The sequence below is a fragment of the Drosophila subpulchrella genome, chromosome 3L, assembly GCF_014743375.2.
Source record: "Drosophila subpulchrella strain 33 F10 #4 breed RU33 chromosome 3L, RU_Dsub_v1.1 Primary Assembly, whole genome shotgun sequence".
Lineage (NCBI taxonomy): Eukaryota > Metazoa > Arthropoda > Insecta > Diptera > Drosophilidae > Drosophila > Drosophila subpulchrella.
The window spans coordinates 27,358,257-27,379,356 of record NC_050612.1 but is presented as its reverse complement, the minus strand read 5'-3'; the positions used below and the strand labels follow the sequence as shown (position 1 = coordinate 27,379,356).

General features: G+C 43.5%; 7 protein-coding genes across 11 annotated transcripts in view; 3 read left to right on the top strand and 4 right to left on the bottom strand.

The window, feature by feature from the left end:
- Window positions 1–124: 124 nt before the first annotated feature.
- On the bottom strand, window positions 125–7,156 carry LOC119555318 (striatin-interacting protein 1 homolog). The gene is made up of 4 exons (XM_037866642.1): window positions 6,957–7,156; window positions 2,343–3,244; window positions 551–2,280; window positions 125–490 (listed from the first exon to the last, which is right to left on the bottom strand). Exons 1-3 carry the CDS (start codon window positions 7,089–7,091, stop codon window positions 567–569), a joined length of 2,751 nt encoding a protein of 916 aa, XP_037722570.1. The 5' UTR covers window positions 7,092–7,156; the 3' UTR covers window positions 125–490; window positions 551–566.
- On the top strand, window positions 3,995–6,885 carry LOC119555321 (probable phospholipid hydroperoxide glutathione peroxidase). Of its 3 annotated transcripts, XM_037866647.1 has the most exons (4): window positions 3,996–4,124; window positions 5,399–5,609; window positions 6,122–6,445; window positions 6,505–6,885. In XM_037866647.1, exons 2-4 carry the CDS (start codon window positions 5,409–5,411, stop codon window positions 6,694–6,696), a joined length of 717 nt encoding a protein of 238 aa, XP_037722575.1. In that variant the 5' UTR covers window positions 3,996–4,124; window positions 5,399–5,408; the 3' UTR covers window positions 6,697–6,885. The 3 variants fall into 3 exon arrangements, with proteins under 3 accessions (XP_037722577.1, XP_037722575.1, XP_037722576.1); XM_037866649.1 differs by lacking the exon at window positions 5,399–5,609 and having other exon boundaries at window positions 3,995–4,124; XM_037866648.1 differs by lacking the exons at window positions 3,996–4,124; window positions 5,399–5,609 and adding an exon at window positions 4,331–4,450.
- Window positions 7,157–8,495: 1,339 nt separating the features above from the next.
- Window positions 8,496–12,089, top strand: LOC119555116 (ras-interacting protein RIP3). The gene is made up of 2 exons (XM_037866340.1): window positions 8,496–9,122; window positions 9,596–12,089. Exons 1-2 carry the CDS (start codon window positions 8,598–8,600, stop codon window positions 11,879–11,881), a joined length of 2,811 nt encoding a protein of 936 aa, XP_037722268.1. The 5' UTR covers window positions 8,496–8,597; the 3' UTR covers window positions 11,882–12,089.
- A 147-nt stretch (window positions 12,090–12,236) lies between these two features.
- On the bottom strand, window positions 12,237–14,021 carry LOC119553343 (osteopetrosis-associated transmembrane protein 1). Its single transcript, XM_037863679.1, has 4 exons — window positions 13,654–14,021; window positions 13,403–13,590; window positions 12,839–13,019; window positions 12,237–12,785 (listed from the first exon to the last, which is right to left on the bottom strand). The coding sequence occupies exons 1-4, from the start codon at window positions 13,982–13,984 to the stop codon at window positions 12,472–12,474; spliced, it is 1,014 nt and encodes a 337-aa protein (XP_037719607.1). The 5' UTR covers window positions 13,985–14,021; the 3' UTR covers window positions 12,237–12,471.
- A 633-nt stretch (window positions 14,022–14,654) lies between these two features.
- Window positions 14,655–14,867, bottom strand: LOC119553914 (drosomycin-like). Its single transcript, XM_037864589.1, has one exon. It carries the CDS (start codon window positions 14,865–14,867, stop codon window positions 14,655–14,657), a length of 213 nt encoding a protein of 70 aa, XP_037720517.1.
- Window positions 14,868–15,782: 915 nt separating this feature from the next.
- Window positions 15,783–15,998, bottom strand: LOC119553734 (drosomycin-like). Its single transcript, XM_037864324.1, has one exon. The coding sequence runs from the start codon at window positions 15,996–15,998 to the stop codon at window positions 15,783–15,785; it is 216 nt and encodes a 71-aa protein (XP_037720252.1).
- A 1,243-nt stretch (window positions 15,999–17,241) lies between these two features.
- The window catches only part of LOC119552870 (spectrin beta chain, non-erythrocytic 5), a 32,750-nt gene continuing 28,891 nt past the window's right edge, over window positions 17,242–21,100 (top strand). For all 3 annotated transcript variants that reach the window (XM_037862769.1, XM_037862767.1, XM_037862766.1), the window contains exons 1-2: window positions 17,242–17,377; window positions 18,000–18,128. The gene's annotated coding sequence lies outside the window, so the exon portion shown is untranslated. The remainder of the gene's footprint in view (window positions 17,378–17,999; window positions 18,129–21,100) is intronic.

Here is a 21,100-nt window from a genome sequence, read left to right as displayed (position 1 = left end):
ATACCGTAGTGTATATTTACCAAATTTAAACCTAGCTTTAAGACTATGACCTAATAGAAGTATATTTTTTCTTGTGCGAAACAAAACACACATACGAATAAACAGACATTTAACCGCAAACCAATTTTCGTATTCGAACTAGTTAATTTGTTTATTCCGCTATTGAAGCCAACTGCCGCGATCCGTTTGAAGGGGCTCGTGGAACAGGATTAAATAATAAATATATAAATTATAAAATACAATCGTTAAATATACAGGCTTGTCATCGCTATGGGGTATTTAGCGTATGGTAGTTAGTGAAGAGGATCGGAGCGGAGGACCGTGGCATGCCAATTTATTGCCAATTCAGTGAGTAGTTGGTGTTCCAATCGTGGTCGGGCTACATGGATTATATCAATGTACTTCTTTATGCCTACAATTAAGGTAATAACTTTTTGCTTATATCATGCGTATGTGGATCCTCGGAAGGCTAGTTACGCCAGCAGAGCAGCTGTAAATTGAAGAGGTATATTGTAATTAAAATAGTGGACAATCGGATGCAGTTACTCACCCGTGGCTGGTCTGTCCTAGAGGGCATCCCAGTCGGTCTGACTGTTGTAGACCTCCTCTTCCAACCAGACCGCGTAGTTGGCCTTAAAGTAGTCCGTCAGCTCGACCTTACGATCCCACCAGCCCGAGTGGCCAAAGAAGGCAAAGTCGGAGTGAGTGAGTATCTCGTCGCTGGGGAAGCCGCCCTCCACACCGTAGTCGTTGAGCTGCTGCTGCTGCTGATTGTGGCCGCCATTTCCTCCGCCTCCGTTGTTTCCGTAGCCATTGGCCTCGCCGTTATTGCCACATCCATTGTTGCCCGACATCATGTTGGACTGCTGGGCGTTCTCCGCATTCTGAGCCGCCGTCCCGTTGTTTCCACACTTCTGGGTGGCCTCCGGATAGCGCCGCAGGTTAAAACGATCCACACAGGCCCGCAATGTGCACTCCTCTGCCTGGAAGTCCCAGGGACGCGACTCCAGATCATTTCCAAAGGCCCAGTCGTCGTTCAGACGATGCCGGACCTTGGCGTAAATTGCACTCATGGTCTTCATATTGGACTTGCGCCACTGGCGACCCAAGTACTTGGTCTGCATCTTGAGCAGCTTCAGCACGTACAGCTGCATCATGGCATGGCGCACCTTCAGCGTCTTCTTGAGGATCGGTGCCGACTTGAACACCACCAGCATCATCACCCGCGAGTGTTTCCACTTGATCAGCTTGTTGAGGATGCGCAGAAGATTAATGCAGGAAAACACGTTTCGCCAGGAGTAGGGCTTGTCGGACATCTCTCCGCCGTACACAAAGCTATCTCCACTCAAATCCGGCTGCTCGCCAATCACACACGACGGGAAATCCAGCAGGGGAATGGAGTTCTTGGTGTTCACGTACTCCGTGATTGTCTGGTTGAAGAACTTCAACACGAGCGGGATGCAATTTGCAAAAACCAGATGCTGGGACATGAACTCGAACTGGTAAACATGGTTAATCTTGAAATGCTTTAGATATAGCAGAATGATCGCTGAGACTGCCTTTACAATGATCTCCTTGTGCCGACCCATGTCAACTGTTAGCTTTGTGGATTGAGTAGCCGTCAGCGGCATCTTCTTGGGCAGCACGTCGGCCATTATGTTGATGCTTTCTGTCTTGGACTTGGAAGTGGGCGATGCCGCTAGGAGGACCTTAAGCAGGGCGATCATGTACTGCGGCAGGTTGGGCAGAATGGCCTGGTACAAAACCTCCGCCGGCGTCAGCTTGATCTCGTCCTCGTGCGTGGAGATGGGGTTCCTGGCTATATCCTCTTCCTTCTTGATCTGCACATCGGCCAGACTCATATACATGTGCCGCTGCAGCGTCTTGAAGCCCTCGTGAATGGGTTGCGGCAGTCCAGCCAGACTCTCATGGTCCCCGATCAGGGAGTACCCAATGAATTTGTTTCGCGAAATGTCCAGGAACTGGTCTATGTCCTTCTGCCGTACCTTGGGCGTCCAAGGCAGGCGAGCAGTGATCTGCACTGGAGGCACAGCGGCGGGCGGCTGTGTCAGGCTGGGCTGGTTGTTGGGATTGGCCGTCGAGGTGGTGGAGGCTGATGAGGAGGGGTCATCGTAGGGCCTATAGTACTGAGAAAGCTCCTCTTCTCCATTGCCGCCATTACCACTGCCATTGTTGGCATTGCCCTGGCCCTCATTGCCGCCCATCTCCATGTCTATCTGCTCGGGCTCGTCCAGGAAGCGCTGCTTCATCAGGGAGCGTCTGTGGGGGAAGAGAAAAAGGTTTAATATAGGTTTATTGTGTCGAACCCCCACTCCTCTCACTTGAAGTTCTTTCTGGGATACTGGTTCTCCAGTATATCTGTGGCTGTGGCCGGCGGCGAGCTGGCCCGCATGTACTTGGTAACCTCCAGCGTGTCCTCGGTGATGGGTTCCAGGCCCACCTTCAGCCGGTACTCGTTCTTGAGATTCTTGAGCACATCCATGCCTCCCAGTCCCAGCAGGGAGACCTTCCATAGCAGCAGGACGACCTTCTTCATGGGAAACTGCGGGGCTGCGCCACTGCAAAACCTGGTGATCATGCCCAGCAGCTTGACGGCCAGGAGCTCTCCATCTGGCAGTGGTGAGTTGATCTCCTGCACGAACGAGTCGGCCAGCTCCTTGTAGTCCTCGCTGCCCCGTTCCCGCTCGTCCCGAATTGTCTCTGTGATGATGTAGAGCACGGAGAGGATCACCCGGATGTCCGTGGAGTCCACTAGCGTGACATTGGTGATCTTGACGGCCACAATGTCGGGCGAGCAGGCGCTCTCGATCTCCATGTTGAGCAGGTCGATGAAGGAGGCAAAGACGCCGAGCTGGTGGAGCACCAGTACATTGTCCCTGGTGATCTGGTGCTGCTCCTCGTCCGACTGAACCTCCGCCCAGCAGCCCTGGGCCAAGTACAGGATGCACCGGGCGGCCTGCATGCGAAAGGATCGATCGGAGACCTCCAGTTGGTCCACCAGTTTCATGACAATTCCTCGCTGTGCGGCCGAGTCCTGTTTCTGCCAGTTGGGCGGCAGGTCATACAGCTCCATCTGATCCTCGAAGGCTTTGACATTCATCTGGAATTCACTGAACTCCGTGTAGCTGTAGAGTTCGGCGATCTCGTTCTGGTAGCCATCCACATCGGAGTACACGAAGTCCAGGTCGGGGCCATCGCAGTTGGCGTCCGCGTCGTGGGTGTCCTGCTCGAAGGAGTTGTTTATGGATGAGAGCATCATTTCTGGAGCTCCCTTTTCACCACCGGGGGATCTCCTTTGTGTGTGTGTGTGTGTGTGTGTGCGAGAGTGTGTGTGCGCGCTTGGCTACGCGTGTATGTGTATCCTGCGGCGGGGGGCGGTGCGCCTTGCGTGGGCGTGGCTGCTCCTGCTCGCTCGCTTTCCCTTTCTCAGCCTCTCTAGCACGCGGACATACTAAGCAATTCGCATTGCATTTCACTCGGAAATTTCGTCTACAATTTGTTTCTCGCCAATAACAAAAACGCACAATGGAAAAAGAAGAAAATTCGTGCGACCGTTTGCGGTGTGGGTGGGAAATACTAAATAGGGGCTGTCTGGCAGGGCCGGACGAACGGGTGTGGCAACGCCGGCTGGGCTAACCAGTATTTTGAATATGAACCGCCAAAAGCACTATTTTGAATTTATTAGTTAAACACTTAGGTTTTTGATTTAAACTTTGTAATACTGGTTAACCAGTTAATGGCTAATGATCAGTTTTTATAAGATACCATATTTATTATTTAAATATTTCATTTAATTATCTAAGAGTTAGGAATAATTATATCATTCCTTATTTTTATTAATCTTAATTATTATATAAATTGTTTATTTATAGTTGGTTAGTTTACCATTTAAAAATAGCAGCCTAAGCTTTTTCCATGCCATACCTGACAACCCTGAAATCAGCTTTTCGCAGTGTGCCCAGTTTACAAAGACCTAATAATATCGTTTAAAAGAAAAGCACCTACACATATAAAATAGGGTTTTCGCAAGTCGCCGGCTATAGTTTTATTTACGCTTCGAAAGAAAGTGTCAGGTGCTATTAGTCATTGATATTACGACATAAGTAAGCCCAAACAATAAGTGTTTTGCCGAGATTAAGCCATATCATAGCAGGCGAAAACACAGCTGACAAGAATACAGAAAGGGAAAACAATCGAATCGGAATCTGTACTTTGCACCCAATTTTCCTGCATATCAGCGTGAGCTTGCAAAATCAGTCATTCTATATTTGTATCCCTGCATCCCAAACTCAGAGCAGATCGTGGTGAAATCGAAGATATAGTCAAGGCATATACATACATTCGAACAATGGCCGGCCGCTCCATCGCGCACTTTCTGTTCGGGTCCCTGGCAATCGCCCTGGGCTCGTACATCTACTTTACCATGCAAGTAATTACCCAGAACCACAATTTCCTCCTTCCAAATTGCTGTCACATCAACGTTAATCGAATAATGGCTTGCATGCGAAATGCGCGCCAGTAACAAGTAGTGTAGTAACCCGGTGACGTGGGCCAATCCTGACCAGCGTAAGGTGCACATTGCGTGACCCAACCCTGACCAAGGGCAATTACATCGGCGTGACTCATGGGGAATGTGTCCAGAATTGTCTAGTCTTCGACTTCGACCACGATGAATTATGCAGCGTCACTGTGACCAGCGGTCAAGGGCGAGGGTATGCCGATATGGTGTAGGAACAGGTGGTGATTACACCCCATATATGTATACCAAACAATCACTATGACTTATCACATCATTGTCAAACTATTCAGAAGCCCTCAGTCATAATTACTAAACAAGGCTACACAATCTGAAGTGCTGATTACAGCGTGGTTTCAATAGATAGCTGATAAAAATAACTATTCGAAATGAGATTGGGAACATTATTTGTAGGATTTAGCTGAAAGCATATTTAAGTTTTCCAAATAATTTAAAAATTGATAAGTTAAGGCAGGTATTTTCAATACCTCATAACCCAATATACACATTTAATGTTTATTTACCCTTCTGAATTAGTTATTATTTCAAGTATGAGAGGATGATGATGTATATCCCAAGTTTACTACCTAAAATATATTATTAACTTACAAATAACGCACTACATTATCTTATGCTTTACTAACATTTAAACAAGCAGTTTAGCAGTAATTACAATTTGTAGACTAGTTTTCAATGTCATGGCATGTTTATGACATTTTTCGGACAACCTGCTTTAGTTTTTCGAAATTATAACTCTGTAGTCAAGTACTCCTACACTTTTCTGTCCATTGACTAGTACACTATACAATATCTGCAATACAGCCTGTTTTTTAATTGCAAAATCTGCCTGGTTATTTGCAGCATTTGAGGTATGAGTCTCAGGCAGTTTCAGAACATTTCCCGGCAGGCCCTCAGGTGCTATTCAATCAGGCGCACCCTTGGCCCCGCCCTCGAGCTGAGTCAGGGTCAAAGGCATGGCCTCCGCCTCTGCACCGTCCTGCTTCCCGTGAGCTGTGCGGCCACATCCACCACTTCCGCCTCCGCAGTCGCCCAGTACTCCACAGCAGCTGCCGTGAGTAGTGCTGAACTGATAGTTGATTAGTTCTAAATCCGTTGACTAACTCAGTTGCTTGTCTCTATGCCAAACTAAACGTTGTTACCTTTGCCTATTGCCTCTGCCTGTGTTCTCTGTTCTTTGTTTTCTGTCCTATAATCATCAGGGATGGGTCGATTTTGTTGCTGAATGTAAACATAGTTTCTGAGAAAAATAAACTGTTGATAGCTAACATCGATTTGGTTGCTTTTACTCTTCCAAATAAAACAGAAATTCAAAATATAGATTGATATATTGTGAATTGTTTGATAATATAATCGTATCTTAGCCACAAACATCTGCTTCCTTATTTTTTATAAAAATGAAGGTGGCTATTTCGATCTTTATCAGCCACCTGGTCAAAATTGACTTGGTGTTGCAAATAAGGCTGCTGTTTTAAAATTTCCTTATATAAAAAATCGACCCATTCCTTTCGCACCCATAAATGATTCACCACGACTCAACTAATCCCCATTTTCCATTTCTTCCAGATCGACATGTCTGCTAACGGAGATTACAAGAACGCCGCCTCGATTTACGAGTTCACCGTGAAGGACACCCATGGAAATGATATTTCCCTGGAGAAGTACAAGGGCAAGGTGGTCCTGGTGGTCAACATCGCCTCCAAGTGCGGCCTGACCAAGAACAACTACGAGAAGCTGACGGATCTGAAGCAGAAGTACGGCGAGAAGGGTCTGGTGATCCTCAACTTCCCGTGCAACCAGTTTGGATCCCAGATGCCGGAGGCCGACGGTGAGGCCATGGTGTGCCATCTGCGCGACTCCAAGGCTGATATCGGCGAGGTGTTCGCCAAGGTACGGAATACGAATTACCAATGGCAGTAGACCAATCTTATAACTCGATTTCCCTTTAGGTCGATGTGAATGGCGATAATGCCGCGCCCTTGTACAAGTACCTGAAGGCCAAGCAGACGGGAACCCTGGGCAGCGGACTCAAGTGGAACTTCACCAAGTTCCTGGTGAACAAGGAGGGCATCCCCATCAACCGATATGCCCCTACCACCGATCCCATGGACATAGCCAAGGACATTGAGAAACTGCTGTAGATGTCCCCTAGATGTTAGCTATCTAATGAACTGTGTTTATCGCGTAGCTTTAGCTTGTACCCGCCTGGCCACAGATAGTCTTGTGGCTGGCCACATGCACCGCATGTTATATATATTGTCTACTCTTTTACTGGTTTTTGACTCCCACCCACAAACATAATAAACGCCATTTGTGGTTACCACACCATGTTTTGGGTTATTGTCAATGCAGGGCACGTATTTGGATCGGGAATTGGAATTGGAATCGGAATCGCACTTACCATGCTTACGCGTACCCTTTGAATGCGCTTGGTAGCAGCAGTAATGTTACAGACCACGTTGCCTGCAGTTTCGATGCTCTGCATCTTCGCAGCCTTGAGGGCGTTCATGTGATCGTAGTACTTTTGCCAGAGCATCGCAGTTACAGCTTCTACAGGTCCTCACAAACTTCCAACTGGGGCTTATTTTGTTCAGTGATTCTCAAATGTTGGGGTGTCAAACTGGAGTGGAATGGGGAATTTCAAAAATGATTCTGAGTACCTTATACTATAAGGATTATACATACATTTGTGTAAAACTGGTTTAACTCTATGACCAAGTTGGTTTCATTCAATAAAATTAATTAACCATTCAAAGGACCTCGATCAATTAGTGTTATTTTTTAATTTATTAAGCCATATTTGACTTTGTCCATATACAATTTATGATATATGATGATATTTAAACACAGAAAAAATCTTTTAAAATTTATTTTTATAAATCTCCACTTTCTCCCTTTGTCTGGCCTTCTTTTTGCCTAATATTATCCACCCACATTTGACTTTGACTTCATTTGTGGTAAATTGGCTTGGCAGAAAAAACTGAAGTACTTCACATTAACCTTTACCTTCTTTTCGAATGCTTGTTTTCGCCAAACTTCGATTGCGCAAATTTGCCTGAGCAGCACCCCCAAAATCCGAATTGATCAACCTATTGGGGGCCGATCTCGAGCTCCTCCAGTGGAACAGTTCAACGTCTCGGCTCGGATTTCAAGTTCAAACTAGTTGCCAACGGAGCTGCATTTCTGACCTTCCGACAATTACATGAAAATGCTGCACTGACCTTTTACGGATGCTAACGAAATTCGGTGTCGAGATCAGATCAGATCAGGTGGAAAAATGATATGTGAGATCTGGATATAAGTTTAAGATCGTTTTTAAACTATACTTATTTTAGAAATATTTTAATTGATTCAATAACTCACTAAAACTCCTTATTAAACAAGAATCTCAAACCATTTTACCTTTATAAAGAATATTTTTTAGATATCTAAAGATGATTCTGAAATTGAAACTTTTATAAATACTGTAGGACTTCATTTAAAATTTGTATTTTTATTTATTTGTGTTTGTTACTATCGAGAACATTTTAATTTCCTTTCCTGCAAAAATATAATACCAGTATATCTAGATGGGATAAATATAGGGATATTTAGCTATAACTTTGCTATGATATCAGGATGGTTTTTCTCTCAGTGTTGGTGCGTGCCACCAAGTGTGAAACGATGACAGCAATTTGTTGAATGCATCATCGATCAAATGCGATCGCTCCATCGCCAGGTCGAATGCCTTTAATTGTAGAACTGGGTTAAGCATCTGAGACTCATCCCTAAACAGTTTGGCCCAGGTCAGTATCGGAGCTATCGAAGCTATTGAAGCTATTGTAGCTAGATATTGCTATTCCCAATGCTGCAGTTGACTTTGACACTGATCGCGATTGCGATCGCTCCCCCAATTCCGATTCCACCCGAAATCCGTATAAATATGCGGAGCACACTCCATCGATCGATCAGACAGCGGTCAGCTTTGGTGGTGGTCAGCAGTGATTCGACTTCCGAATAGGACTTGGATTTTGGATAGCCGATTGCACAGGATCAGGACAGGATGTATCGAGGACTGCTGGTGCTCCTGCTGGCGGTGGCCTGGAGCCAAGTGGATGCGGCCACCCATGTGAACATATCGATTGCCCAGCAGCCGGCCACGAATCCGGCGGATGTCAAGTACGTAGAGGGTCATGCTCCGGCGGAACTGAGGGCAGGACCTCAGAGGGACGAGGACAAGCAGTTCCAGCGCATCCAGGAGCGACAGCAGCCGGTTCAGACTCAATCCCAGTCTCAGCAGCAGCAGCAACAGATGGTCCAAACCCAACAGCAGCAGCAACAAGCACCTCAGCAGCTGTCCCCCCGCCAGGGATTGGGACTACAGCCCTCGGCCCAGGGTCAGACACCCATGTTCAAGAACGGACGAATTCCCCGTCGACGAAACCAGAGCAGACGCCCCCCCCTCCACCAGCAGCCACCGAGTCCTCATAGCGGCCAGTTCCGACAGCGTAACCAGCAGCTCCGCCAGAATCAGGAGTTCGAGCGGTACATCCAGTCCTACCACAGCCACGGACCCACTGTGGAGACGGTGAGTGATAGGAAAAACTATAGATCTTGTTTTTAAGGATTTTAGAAACTAAGGAAAATTAGTATGTTTGGAATTAAATCTTTTTAACATGAGTTTATAGAGTGGTCTTTAAAGTAAAATTTGTTTAAGATCTTTCAATTTAAAATATACTAAATTCCCTTACGATATGAAAAAAATAAAACAAAATCAGTTAAGACATTTTAAATTCCACTGCAAGATTATAGCTATAAACATTTAATTTAAAGATTTTCTTATGACTGTTTATTTTTAAAGGAGTAAACCCTTTTAAATTGATTTCTTTCTACAAGAAAATCCTTTAAAGTAGTTCCGATCCTAAGTGATATTATAAAAAATTGAAGAACTATAAATTCTAAAAAAAGGTGTGATAAAAATATGGTATCTTCTTCAAGAAAATTAAAAATATAGATAACTTATTTAACAAAAAATATATCTCCCAACTAATGGTCTCCCAGGTCTACGAGTCATCGAATCCCGCCCCGCAGCGCTACACGCAAACCAGCTCCGGCGTGAGTTCCTCTTCCTCCATGGAAGATGCTGCCCCCCAGAAGTTGGTTTCGATTGGAGGAGGTCGCCGATCCCAGCAGCTGCGCATGTTCGAGCGCCAGGTGGCTGCTCCCGTCTCCCAACAGGGGCAGAGTGCCAATGTGGAGGTGGCCCAGGACAGCAAACCCATCTACGAGCCATCTCAGGGGCCCATCCAAACGGCCAACATTGCGCCGGCTGTGAGCTCCAGTTCATCGTCGTCATCCTCGGGAGGTGCCAGTTCCTCCTCCTCATCCTCTTCCGGTGGTGCTCCTGCTCCCGCTAATCCTCCTCTGCCATCGGATCCCTCTTCTGGCTATGATTCCTCGTCGGGCTTCAACCCAGCCACCAGCTACAATCGCCCAAGCTACGATCCCAATGGCTTCAGCTACGAGGATGCCCAGGAGGTGGACTACCAGGATCAGTATCCACCAGAGGCGGACGATGGCCAAGGCTACGAGGACTATGCCGATCAGTCGGGCTATCAGGGTGGTTCGGGCTACCTGCCACCTGCTCCCTCGAGGGGCTACTCTCCTCCACAACGTCCCCTGGTCACCAAAACCATCCAAATTGTGCAGCCAGCGCTGAAGGCCAAGAAGTACGAGGTGCGTCATCCGGCCATCCAGAAGGAATTCTACGACATCGAAGAGCGGGTGGTGATCAAACCCGCGGGCACTTTAGTCGTGGAACTGGAGCACCCAGTGGCCAAGATTCCCAAGGGAGAGACCCTCCTGCCCCTGGGCCATCCTCATCCCGCAGTGGCCTCCGCCTACAGCAACAGCAACAATGGACAGATCCAAACGCAGACATATAACCAGAATGTTCCGGAGTACAGGCCATCGTATGATGCAGCTCCGGCTGCCAAGGATCAGCAGACCACCACCATTGGCTCCAGTGTGACCACAATGCCCTCCTACGATCAGGCACCCAAGGATGACTTCGTGGAGGCCCGATTGCAGCAGCAGCAGCCACTGGGAGATGTCACCGATGGCGGTAAGAGCAGTCCCTCCTTCGTGACCGGAGTGGATCCCAATGGCAATGCCATCAAGATCAACGCCAAGCACCTCGCACCCAACATGATTCAGCGGGCGGAGCCGGAGCAGGATTACTCCCGATCTGGTCAGAGGGTCTATCAGCAGCAGCAGCAGCAGCAGCAGCAGAGGAACAACTTCAATCGCCAGCCGTACAACGAGGACGATGACTACTTCTCCGGGGAGTATCTGCCCAATGTGAGTGCCGGCAGTGTGGAGGCCAAGCCAGCTCGACTGGAACTGGCCGAGGAGGAGGAGCGACCCACGCAGATCATCAAGCACGAGCACAAGATCCATCTGCCGCCCTCGCAACACAATATTTACCTGGGTCACAGCCGTCAGACGCCTCTCAAGGAGAGGAGAATCCAAGAGGTTCCAGCCCAGGTGGCCGAGATCAAGCCCTATCTCAGGAAACACGTGGGACCCACGGTGGTGTACGCCAAGTCCCAGACTCCCAGGACCTACTACAATCAGCCATCCAGACAGCGCGTGGCCGAGGAGCTGGACTACAGTGCGCCCTACTCCCAGATGAGATTCAGTCCGGATAGCCAATCCTCCAGGCTCGTTCAGTCACCCCAAATGAGGTACAATATGGAGAGTAAGTCTTCCAGGCTTGTAGAGGCACCCAAAATGGAGGAGGAGCCCAAGAAGGAGCAGCACAATACCCACATCCAAATTCAAATAGCCAATGACCAGGAGAAATCGACAGTGATGGCCACCACAATTGCTCCGGATTGCGATAGGGGACAGCAGAGATCTGAGCTTAGGGAGCAGAAGTCCCAGCGATTGGTGGAGGCACCGACCAATTCCGAGGTGTCCGCCACTCAGGCCACTCCGTCGCAGGCCAAGGCCCAGCCCGATGTGGATGTGTCACTCAATGGAGCCGCCGGCCATCTGAAACCCAACGAGCGGGTCATCGCGGCCACGGCTGCGCCCACCGATGCCTCGGCCACCAGTGAGACCTTCCACAAGCGCCGCATTGTCGTCAACCATCCGTTCCAAACGGTTCGCGAGGTCGTCGAGCACGAGCCCTTCACCAACTACCACCAAATCCAGGTGAACGAGCCGGCTCCTCCTTCTCATTATCACCAGGCGTACTACCAACCTGCGCCGCAGACCCACGGGAGTTTGGTCCACTTCCAGACTTCCTCCACCCATGGCAACCTATTCACACCCTATGGATAAGGTGGGATTAGAGGAATCTCCGAAGTCGATCTACGAACGAACACGGACAATGCATTTCCTTTGTTAATTGTTATCTTAGTATTAGGTTAGCTGCTAAGCTAGAACCCAAAACCGGTGGAAGGGCCCTTTCCATGATGACCCTGATCTTCTTTCGCATTAATTCTATTTAAACGCCTAGGCTTAAGTGCAGTTTTACTTGCCATCAATAAAGTGCATACAAAATGCTGAAAAAGAATGTGTTGTTGATCTTATCGGGAACAAATTTAAAATGGGGGATTGGCATTTCAAAGTCTTAAACAATAGTTATTATAAATATACAAATTTTTCGCTTTTATTGTGATGTATCACATATGGCTATTCATAAAAATACCTTATATTTGGTTAGGCACAAGCTGGAGAAGGTGTTCCCTAAAATGTAGTAGTAACTGGCCCTATTAAAGACCAAATTCGGAAATTTTGATAAGGCTTTAAACCTCTTATAAGCTTAGTGTTGATAGTCAGGTCTTAATGCTGTCATACCCCTACCTTACAATATCAAGATATGCGTTCTGGCATTGAAATCGGGGATTCCCCTCATTGGACTCTGTACTCTACGCTCGTTTGGGCTTTGTAAGGGGCTCATCATCACTGGAGTAGTCAGACTCTGGACTTAACAAGACTTTTGGTACCTCGAGCGGCTCTTCATCACTGGAGTAGTCGGAAACAGGACCAGCTCGGTTTATTATCTGCTGCTTTACGCTGGGTACATCCTGTTCGGAATCGTCCGATTGATTAGCCTCGGCATGGCTCAACACATTGGCTATTTTTTCTGTTTGGGCTGAGACTACAGCGGGATCTTCGACTGGAGTGGACAGCACTGCTGCCGTGATAAGCCTCGACGTGGAAGGAGCGTCCAGCTCGGGTTCTAAAATGATTCTCATTAAAATATAGTATTTAAGCTATGGCCTTTTAAGTTACCCTGATCATTGAGCAAGCCATGGTTGGCTTCACGCCGCTTGGTCACCACAATTGCCGTGATATAGAAGGTAAGAATGGGCAGAAGCACAACTACGCCCACGGCAATAAGGAAGTTGGTCAGCTTCACCTCGCGTTGACAACAGTTCAGGGTTTTGGACCAGTTCAGGCGGGTGCGGTTCATCTAAAAAAAGGGAATGGTATTATTACTTTAGTTAATCATAACATAAAAAGCATTAACTTAATAATTTTGTTTACACTGAAACCAAATAGAGATCAGAGATAAATTTGAATGTGGTAAATATTACACATTTTGTTCATGATTTTCAACTGTAAGTGATTCGCACACAGTTGTGATTCATAATGGGAATAATTTACAGTCACAATTTTTGAAAATAAATTGAGAACAGAGATGAAGTCTTTTTTAAAGTATTTTCAAAATGATCCAAAATGGTCTCCAAGACGAACTTGCCTCGGAAGACATAGAATAGATTTTAAAACAGTAGAGATTTGCATCAAAAAATCTAACTTTTCCGATTGAAATATTCAATTCCGAGTTGAACTTACATTATCCTGCAGATCAAAGCACACATTTCTACTGACTTTGGACTCCATCTTTAGATACAAATCGTTTAAGGCAAGGTAGAAGGGTTTGCACTGCACGCAGGTCACATCCGGACTGCTGGTCTCCAAACATTCCTGCAAATCGATGGATCTGTTTTCGTATTGGGCCCAATATTTATCCGTAAAACAATCTGAAAAGTAGACAAAGGGAGTGATTCACTAGTATGAGTACATTGGACAGTACAGATACCCACTCTCGCAGTGCGCCTTCTGCCAGAGGCTGGTCAGGATTCCCTGGGTGGTGGCCACAATGTTGATCCTGTCCGAGTTGAGGTACCGCTTGGAGCAGTTCGCATCCGCTATGAGGTTGTCGTAATCCTTGCTGAGATCCCGGTAGAGCTCCTCGCATCCCAGACAGAGATTCACGGGCACCGACTTCGTGGTGGCGCAGTAGATGAACTTGCTCTGGCCATCGCCCAGTTCCCCCAGCAGTTTCTCGCAGGTTTTGTTCTTCAGGGCCAGCAACAGGTTAAACTGGCAGCTTAGGGTTAAGAAAAACCCCACGAAAACAATATATTTCGGCATCTTTTTGTTTTGCTTTTGTTTTGTCCTGCAAGTGTGACCAGAGAGCACCGTTGTGAATAAAGAACCGCACACAAAGGCGGAATATTCTGGCAACGCCAAAAAGATGGCGCGAAATTCAAATAGATTTAAGGTTATACAGTTACTACTAAATATACAACATATTTAAGTGGCTTATCTTCATCATTATTATCGGAAGGCAATTTATTAAAATTTATGATCCCTATTTCTATAATCTCTAAAGCAGACGGAAACTTTTCGCTTAATTTAGTAAAAATATATCAGTTTAAAAATAGGTCGAGATGTTTGCACTCGAGGTTTCCTCCTACAGCAGCTGCAACTGCTGATTAATCTTAACTGCTGATCAAACCTTATGCACATTGTTATTAACTTCCCTTCAATTGTCAACATTTAAATCTTTTATTGTGCATAATCTGTAAACAAGCGTTCAGTAAAATACAACTAGATTTTTAGTATCCCAAAATGAGATTAACTCAACTCATTGAAACAGATGTTAAAGATAACAAACTAAAAAAAATAAGTTAAATTGCAATAAATAAATGACGTGAAACAATCTTAAAATAATACAGAAAGCAAAGAAAACAATGTACATATGTATGTCCCGTTTTTTAAATATTTATTTAATTTAATTTCCTTGTTGTTGGTATCCAAATTAGCATCCTTCGCACCAACATTTTAGACTGGGGCTGCAGTGTCCTCCGGTTCGTCCTTCCCGTGTGCAAGTATCTCTACACTTTTTCTTGTTCCATGCGAGACAGGAGCCCCTATATTTTCCGGAAAGGCAGTCGGCATCGCAGTTATTGGCCACCAGAACGATCAGCATCAGTATAGCGAAGACGGTATAAAGGATCTGGATTTGCTTCATTTTAGTAGGATTTTCGGATAACTTTACGTTTTGAGCGAACGGATTATCTGTAACGATCCAGCAACTCGCAGAAGATTTTATATGGGGCCAGTGCCGACATCGTACTGAAAATTAAAACAATTAAATTAAGAAGATGAATCTATCCGGATATAAAAGACCTTTGTGCTTTACAATACCAGCATCAACCAAATAAAACAACGCATTGTAATAATGAAACAAAACATTTTTCTTATAAATTGTATTAAAAATGTGAATGTAGTCAATATTTATAGAACTCGTAAGTTAAGTAAATAAATACGTAGTCGAACGCCTCGTAGCTAGCAATACACAACCTATGTTAGTATTAGTTTTGTAAACTCTACTATCATCTTAAATAAATAAATAAATAATTTATACCACTCAATTTGGATACTTGTTTTTCGGATAGATTTTTGCATATTAACTAATTTCTAGAGGAATTCGTGGTAATTCTACTTTTTAGTGATACATTTAAATATTCAGCTTCCTTCGCACCAGCATCTGGCCCTACAATATCTACTGGGTCCACCTCATTGTCCTATAAAGCACAGATATCGTCGTACCTTCCGGAAAGGCAAAAGATCCTAAAGCTAAATAAATACAAATGTAATTTTATGACTACGAGTATAAATATAATTTTACTTTTGCACCGATTTTGTTCATTTTCAATTGTCATTTATTGTCCAATGCTTGTTACAAGAATGTAATCATACATAATCATAATGAAAGGGTTTTGTATTAAACCAAAACGAGTGTAATTTTAATAAAATCTATTAAAAGTATACACATTTTTCTAAAGAAATCATCAAAAATAAGTCAGATAAGCTTTTGTTTGTACAAAGTTGTTTTATTATTTATTATTCTTTTTATTGGAGAAATACATATTTAAATTCAAGCTCAGCATCCTTCGCACCAGCACTGCAGTCTGGAACTGCAGTGTCCGCTGAGTCGCCTTTCTTCCCGGCAAATTCGCCTGCAAGTCTCATTATCCCAGACGGCGCAAGGACCTCTATATCTTCGGGAAAGACAGTCGACAGCATCGGCCTCTTTGCCTCCCAGGACAACCAGCATCAGGACAGCGATTAAAGTGAACAGGAACTTGATTTGCATCATTTTATGGTTGTTTTCGGTATGTGGTAATGATGATATGAACAGAATCAGATCCGTAACGAATTTGTGTTCAACAGACTTTGTATGATCTTTTATAGTACTGGGCAAGCCGACTTCGCTGCCAGCGCCGATCGACGTAGTGGTGAAGTTCATCCAGTATTTTCAATAAAATGCACTAAACAATAAGATCCGAATAGTACAATACATTTACAAGACAATCGAATGAATTGTATATGCGATTTACCGACTGTTGCTGTTTTTCATGCAAGATGATTCTTCTGCAATTTTATACAGATCTTTTTCTTCTGTTTAAATATACCATTTTTTTATTTTTCGAGACTTAACATATTTTGGGGGCCTAAAATATACAAATTAAGAAAAAAACATGGGCTTACCATCCAATATGGATTTTCTCATTATATCGCCTTTTTTCGACTCAAAACGATATCCTTAAAGTAAATAAAAGTGCCGCTAATATTTGATGGCATTTTATTAAATTTTCTTAAAAATGTTAATAGTTATATATTTTGACATAAAAATGATTATTTATTTTTCTAAATGAGCTCCGAATTTGATAAGATGGACCGTTTTGACTGTATGATCCAAATTTTAGAATTTTTCCGAGGAAACCAGTGCTTGAGTTGGGGACCATTAGACAGTGCCACCAAAAAATCGTCTATGATATCGCTACTAAAAAGAGCAAAGTGCAGACTTTCTTAAAATGACGTATCATTTTGACTATACCATTTTTTTCAAGAAAATCTTTTTGATGGGATGTAGCCTCCCTGTAAAATCTATTTTATAAAAATAAAAAGTCCCGTATAGATAGGTACCTGTGATTTTAAAAAGGAAGAAGCATTATCTTAATTTTAATTTTTGTTAAATAGATAATAAAATGTTCAATTAATTAACGAAAATCATTACCGGCTACTTCTGGCTTTTTTCCATTGCTGTTTAGCCTTTTATTCGAGGGGTTGGCAACACTGTCAAAGAGCGATGCTGATAAGATATCGAAAGTGGCATCGATAGTTTGCTTACGTGCAAAGCGCGAGCGATGATTTGAAAACATCGATGACATTCGATGGTTACCGATTCTTACTAAAACTTACGTTCGCTCACGTTTGCTTACGTTCAATCGATCTTGCATCTCCCTTTTTTACTGACACTTACGTTGGCTTACGTTTTGACACTTACGTTTTGCCGACACTTACGTTTCCTTACGTTCAAACCTTCAAACCCCTTCAAACCTCCACCGATCGGCGAATTGAGAAGACGTTGCGCGCGGAACGAAATCCGGAGCCAAAACCGCTAACAACTCAAAAAAAATACAAACCGCCGTGCAAAAAAAAAAGAAACAACAAGCGCGAGCCGTTTAGCAAAACGTAATCAGCGCTTCAATTCCCTCTCTTCCTCGCATTCCCTCGCTCTTTTAAGCCGCTCTTAGTGCTGTTGTTCTTGTTGTAGTTTTTGTGCTAATTAGAAAATTCCATTGTGGTTGTTGTTGCGCCGGTGCTTAAAACGCGGCTATTTCTAATTGCTGCCCCGAAAAAAGGAGAAAAAACCCACTAAGCTGGTTTTCGCGTGCGAAAGCAACTGGTGTGCATTGGAATTTGTTATTAAGGTCGAAAGCCAGCAACAAGTGACAAAAATTCTTTGGCATAAATTAAAGCAGTCCCCCCAAAAGGCTAAAAAACGTTAAGATTTCTTTGGTTATAGAACTTTTTCGGCTAAAAGAACGCCGCTTATGGTCGAACAACAAAAACAACTTTCCGGTTTTTCTCCTCCGCTCCCTCCCCATCCTCCTCGATTCCTCCTGCTCCTCCTGTTCGCGTTCTCTTATTTTTTATAACCATCTTCGTCTGCATCTTTCGATTTTCGACTGTGTTCGTGTGCATGTGTGTGTGTGAATAAGAAAAGTGGGAAGAGAGGCGAAAGGAGGAGAAAGATCGTAGTGAAAACAGTCGGCGAAAAACAAATAAATACGGGAATTTATGTTAATTGCAGCGGCTAAACAAGAAGAAGAAGAAGGGAAAGCAGGAGGCATCCAGAAATCTGGAAAAGAAATATACTTGGTTACAGGATACTAACGTAAATCATTCACGCTGGATTTGGGATACTACGAGGCTGTCAAAGGTAAGCAAAAAAAAAAAGCGAATAAAAACAAAACCGGAATAGAATCAAGTTTGTGGAGAGAAGATCGTTAAAAAAAATATGGGATGTTTTACGGTCCGATGCTCCACTTTATAAGCCAATAAACCCGGCTGGGCGTTGCATAATACGGCTAGGGCTCCCAAACTGTAAACGGTAAAGGGCATTCCCGATCTGACGATCTTCCATCCTCTTACTGCCAATCCATTGTGGTCAAGTTGCGTGCGAACAGGTCGTAAAAATTGCCAAGCTGTCATATACCATCAGACAGTCTGGTCTGGCTAAGAGGAACTTGCTTTGGTAACCTAGATTTAGAATTTGTATCAAAATATATCAAGTTCTTTAAAGGTTGAAATTCTCCCAAAAACATAAAATCAAAAAGAGTAGCTTAAAATATGACAAAAATCATATAGGAAGTGTAGATTTCGAATTTTCATTAAAATATATCAAGTTTCTTAAAGGTTAAAATTCCCACAAAACAAAAAATCAAAAAGAGTATCTATAATTATGACAAAAATCATAAATATGCTATGTTAATTTGTTAAATGCCATTAAAAATGAATAGAATGTAATATTTTTTCGAAATCTTTAAGTATTAAGCTGATATTTGCTAATCGTATTGTTGTTATTTTAAATAATTCAATTTTAAAGAGTTTTAAAAAATAGTTCACCTTTTAGACTGTAACCTGTAGTTCTGATGTGAATTAGCATAACGAGGGTATGGGCATGGGGATGCCCTCCCCCTTTTCGTCCCGCCCGCTCTCTTGGGGCACAGGTGTCTGTCTCTAAACCAGGCTCTCTTTTTTTCTGGGCTGTGTGTTGGCCAGTCGTAAACTAGGCTAAATAGGGTCTAAGCCAAAGCACGTTTTGGAACCCCCACCCCGCCCCCCAATCTTCTCTCCAGTCTTGCTGTCTCGCTTTGGGCTTGGTTTATTTTTAAACCGCATTCCGACTGGGCTGTGGCTGTCTCGCTCTGACGTTTCACCATCTCGCTCGCTCATTACAACAATTCTACGGCACCGTTAAGCCTGAAAGTTTGAGAGCCACTGTTAGTGCACCGTGATTTGCAAAGTGCAATGGCAATAAATGCATTCGCAAGACAATTGCCGTTTAAATTCAATTACATTTAACGGGTCAGCCAAGAGGCCAACGACTATCAACAAGGCCAAGTCTTCGTGGCGGGAGAAAGGAGAAGAGAGTGGCAAAAGAGATCCGCAGAGGAGAAGGGGCAATGCCAACGACCCCGCCCCCAAGGCAGCAGCCCATTTCCATACAGTTGGGGCCATCTCGATAATCACACCAATAACCATATTAAATGTGCTCTAATATTTCAAATGATCCTGTTAAATGGTATTGGCAAATGACAAATACGGTATTATAATGGTAAAATTGTTTATTGGTTGTAAACATGGTGGTGTTATATTAATACAACTTGGTTACATTTTATCTTCAATTATAAAGAAATAAAAAAATTAATTCATTTACATTACATTTTATCAATGGCTATTAAATCACAATTAAAGTTATTAGTATGGAAATATTATTTGGCTAGTGCCACAATGTTTAGGATAATATATTATAGTTCTTTTTTTCTTGGCAGCAAATCTATTTTGGAATCTTTAGCATTGATATTTTCCCATACATTTTAAAAATAATAAAATAAACAGGGATCCTATTTACTTAACCCCAAGTGTGGGAATGTGTAAACAGATGCCGGGATCTCTGCAGGAAAAGTGCAACAACAGCAATAGGCAGCAGTTGCCTTCAAACTACAGGCGATATACAATTCCTATTGGAGACCCAGTTGGTCCATTTTTGAATTCTTTTTACATTCCCCCTTTGAAAACACCAACACAAACAGCCAAAATGCACATGGACTTGTTTATATCTTTGCATTTTGTTGTTGTTTTTTCCAATTAGATGTCTGCACTGCAGCTGGGCGGTGTTGTTGCACTTTTATTGGAGTTTTTACAGCGACGTTCTTTGGCATTTTGCGCAATTGGTGCGCTGTACTTGTACTTCTCATTTGTTTCCATTTCAAGTTCCCTTTCCTTTTTTGACCGGCATAAAACTATGCATAATCCCATTCAAAATCAGCCAAAGAGTCAATCAATCACAGCTTTATTTCGGAACACAGCGCCTGCCCATCAATCAAAGGCCATAAAGCGAATTTAGAACGAACTTTTGTGGTTTCACGAAATGGAGTCTTATCGCTATGTCAGCAGTTATATGCCGTGTACAGTCAAATTTCTTTAAATGAAACTTTTTAATGCATATCTTTTGTTGTTGAGTTGTATATAACTGTTATGTATCTATAGAAATATTATTTATAAAACCAAATCAAACGAATTTTAGAAGTATTCCTAATACATCATTGCATTAGCCAATCCCAACTGTATTTTGAACTTTGCTCATTTTCGAGTGGGAACGAAATCAAAGGGACTGAATCATAAAGATAAAACAATTGTTCGAGTGCAAGCGATTGGGGGAGTTGTAATTACCCTTTAATTAAATGAAAGGCCGCTGCAGTTAATGGCAATTGACTTGCTGAACCCGGCTCTTCAGAGGAACTGCCTTCCACCGATCAGTTTCAGTTGACAATGTCAAATACATGCATTCAATATTATTTAACCCATTTGCGCTTATCTCTGGGTGCAAGTCCAACATCATTGATTGTAAATAATCTATTTAGAAAAACATTTAAAATAACTTATGTCACTTGCCAAATTGATAAGAAGTAGAGAACCCCTTTGGCAACACATTCCATATGACACGATCGGTGTGAATGATGTGTTTTATGATAATCCTTTGTATTCCAAAGGGATGGGAACCCATCATTAACTAATTGATGACAGATTGTGATGAAGTGTTTAAAAGATCATAGTGCATTTCAGATCTTTGATAGCAAAAAAAGTATATCTGAGTGAATGAAAGGAAAATATAAAATATGGATGGTA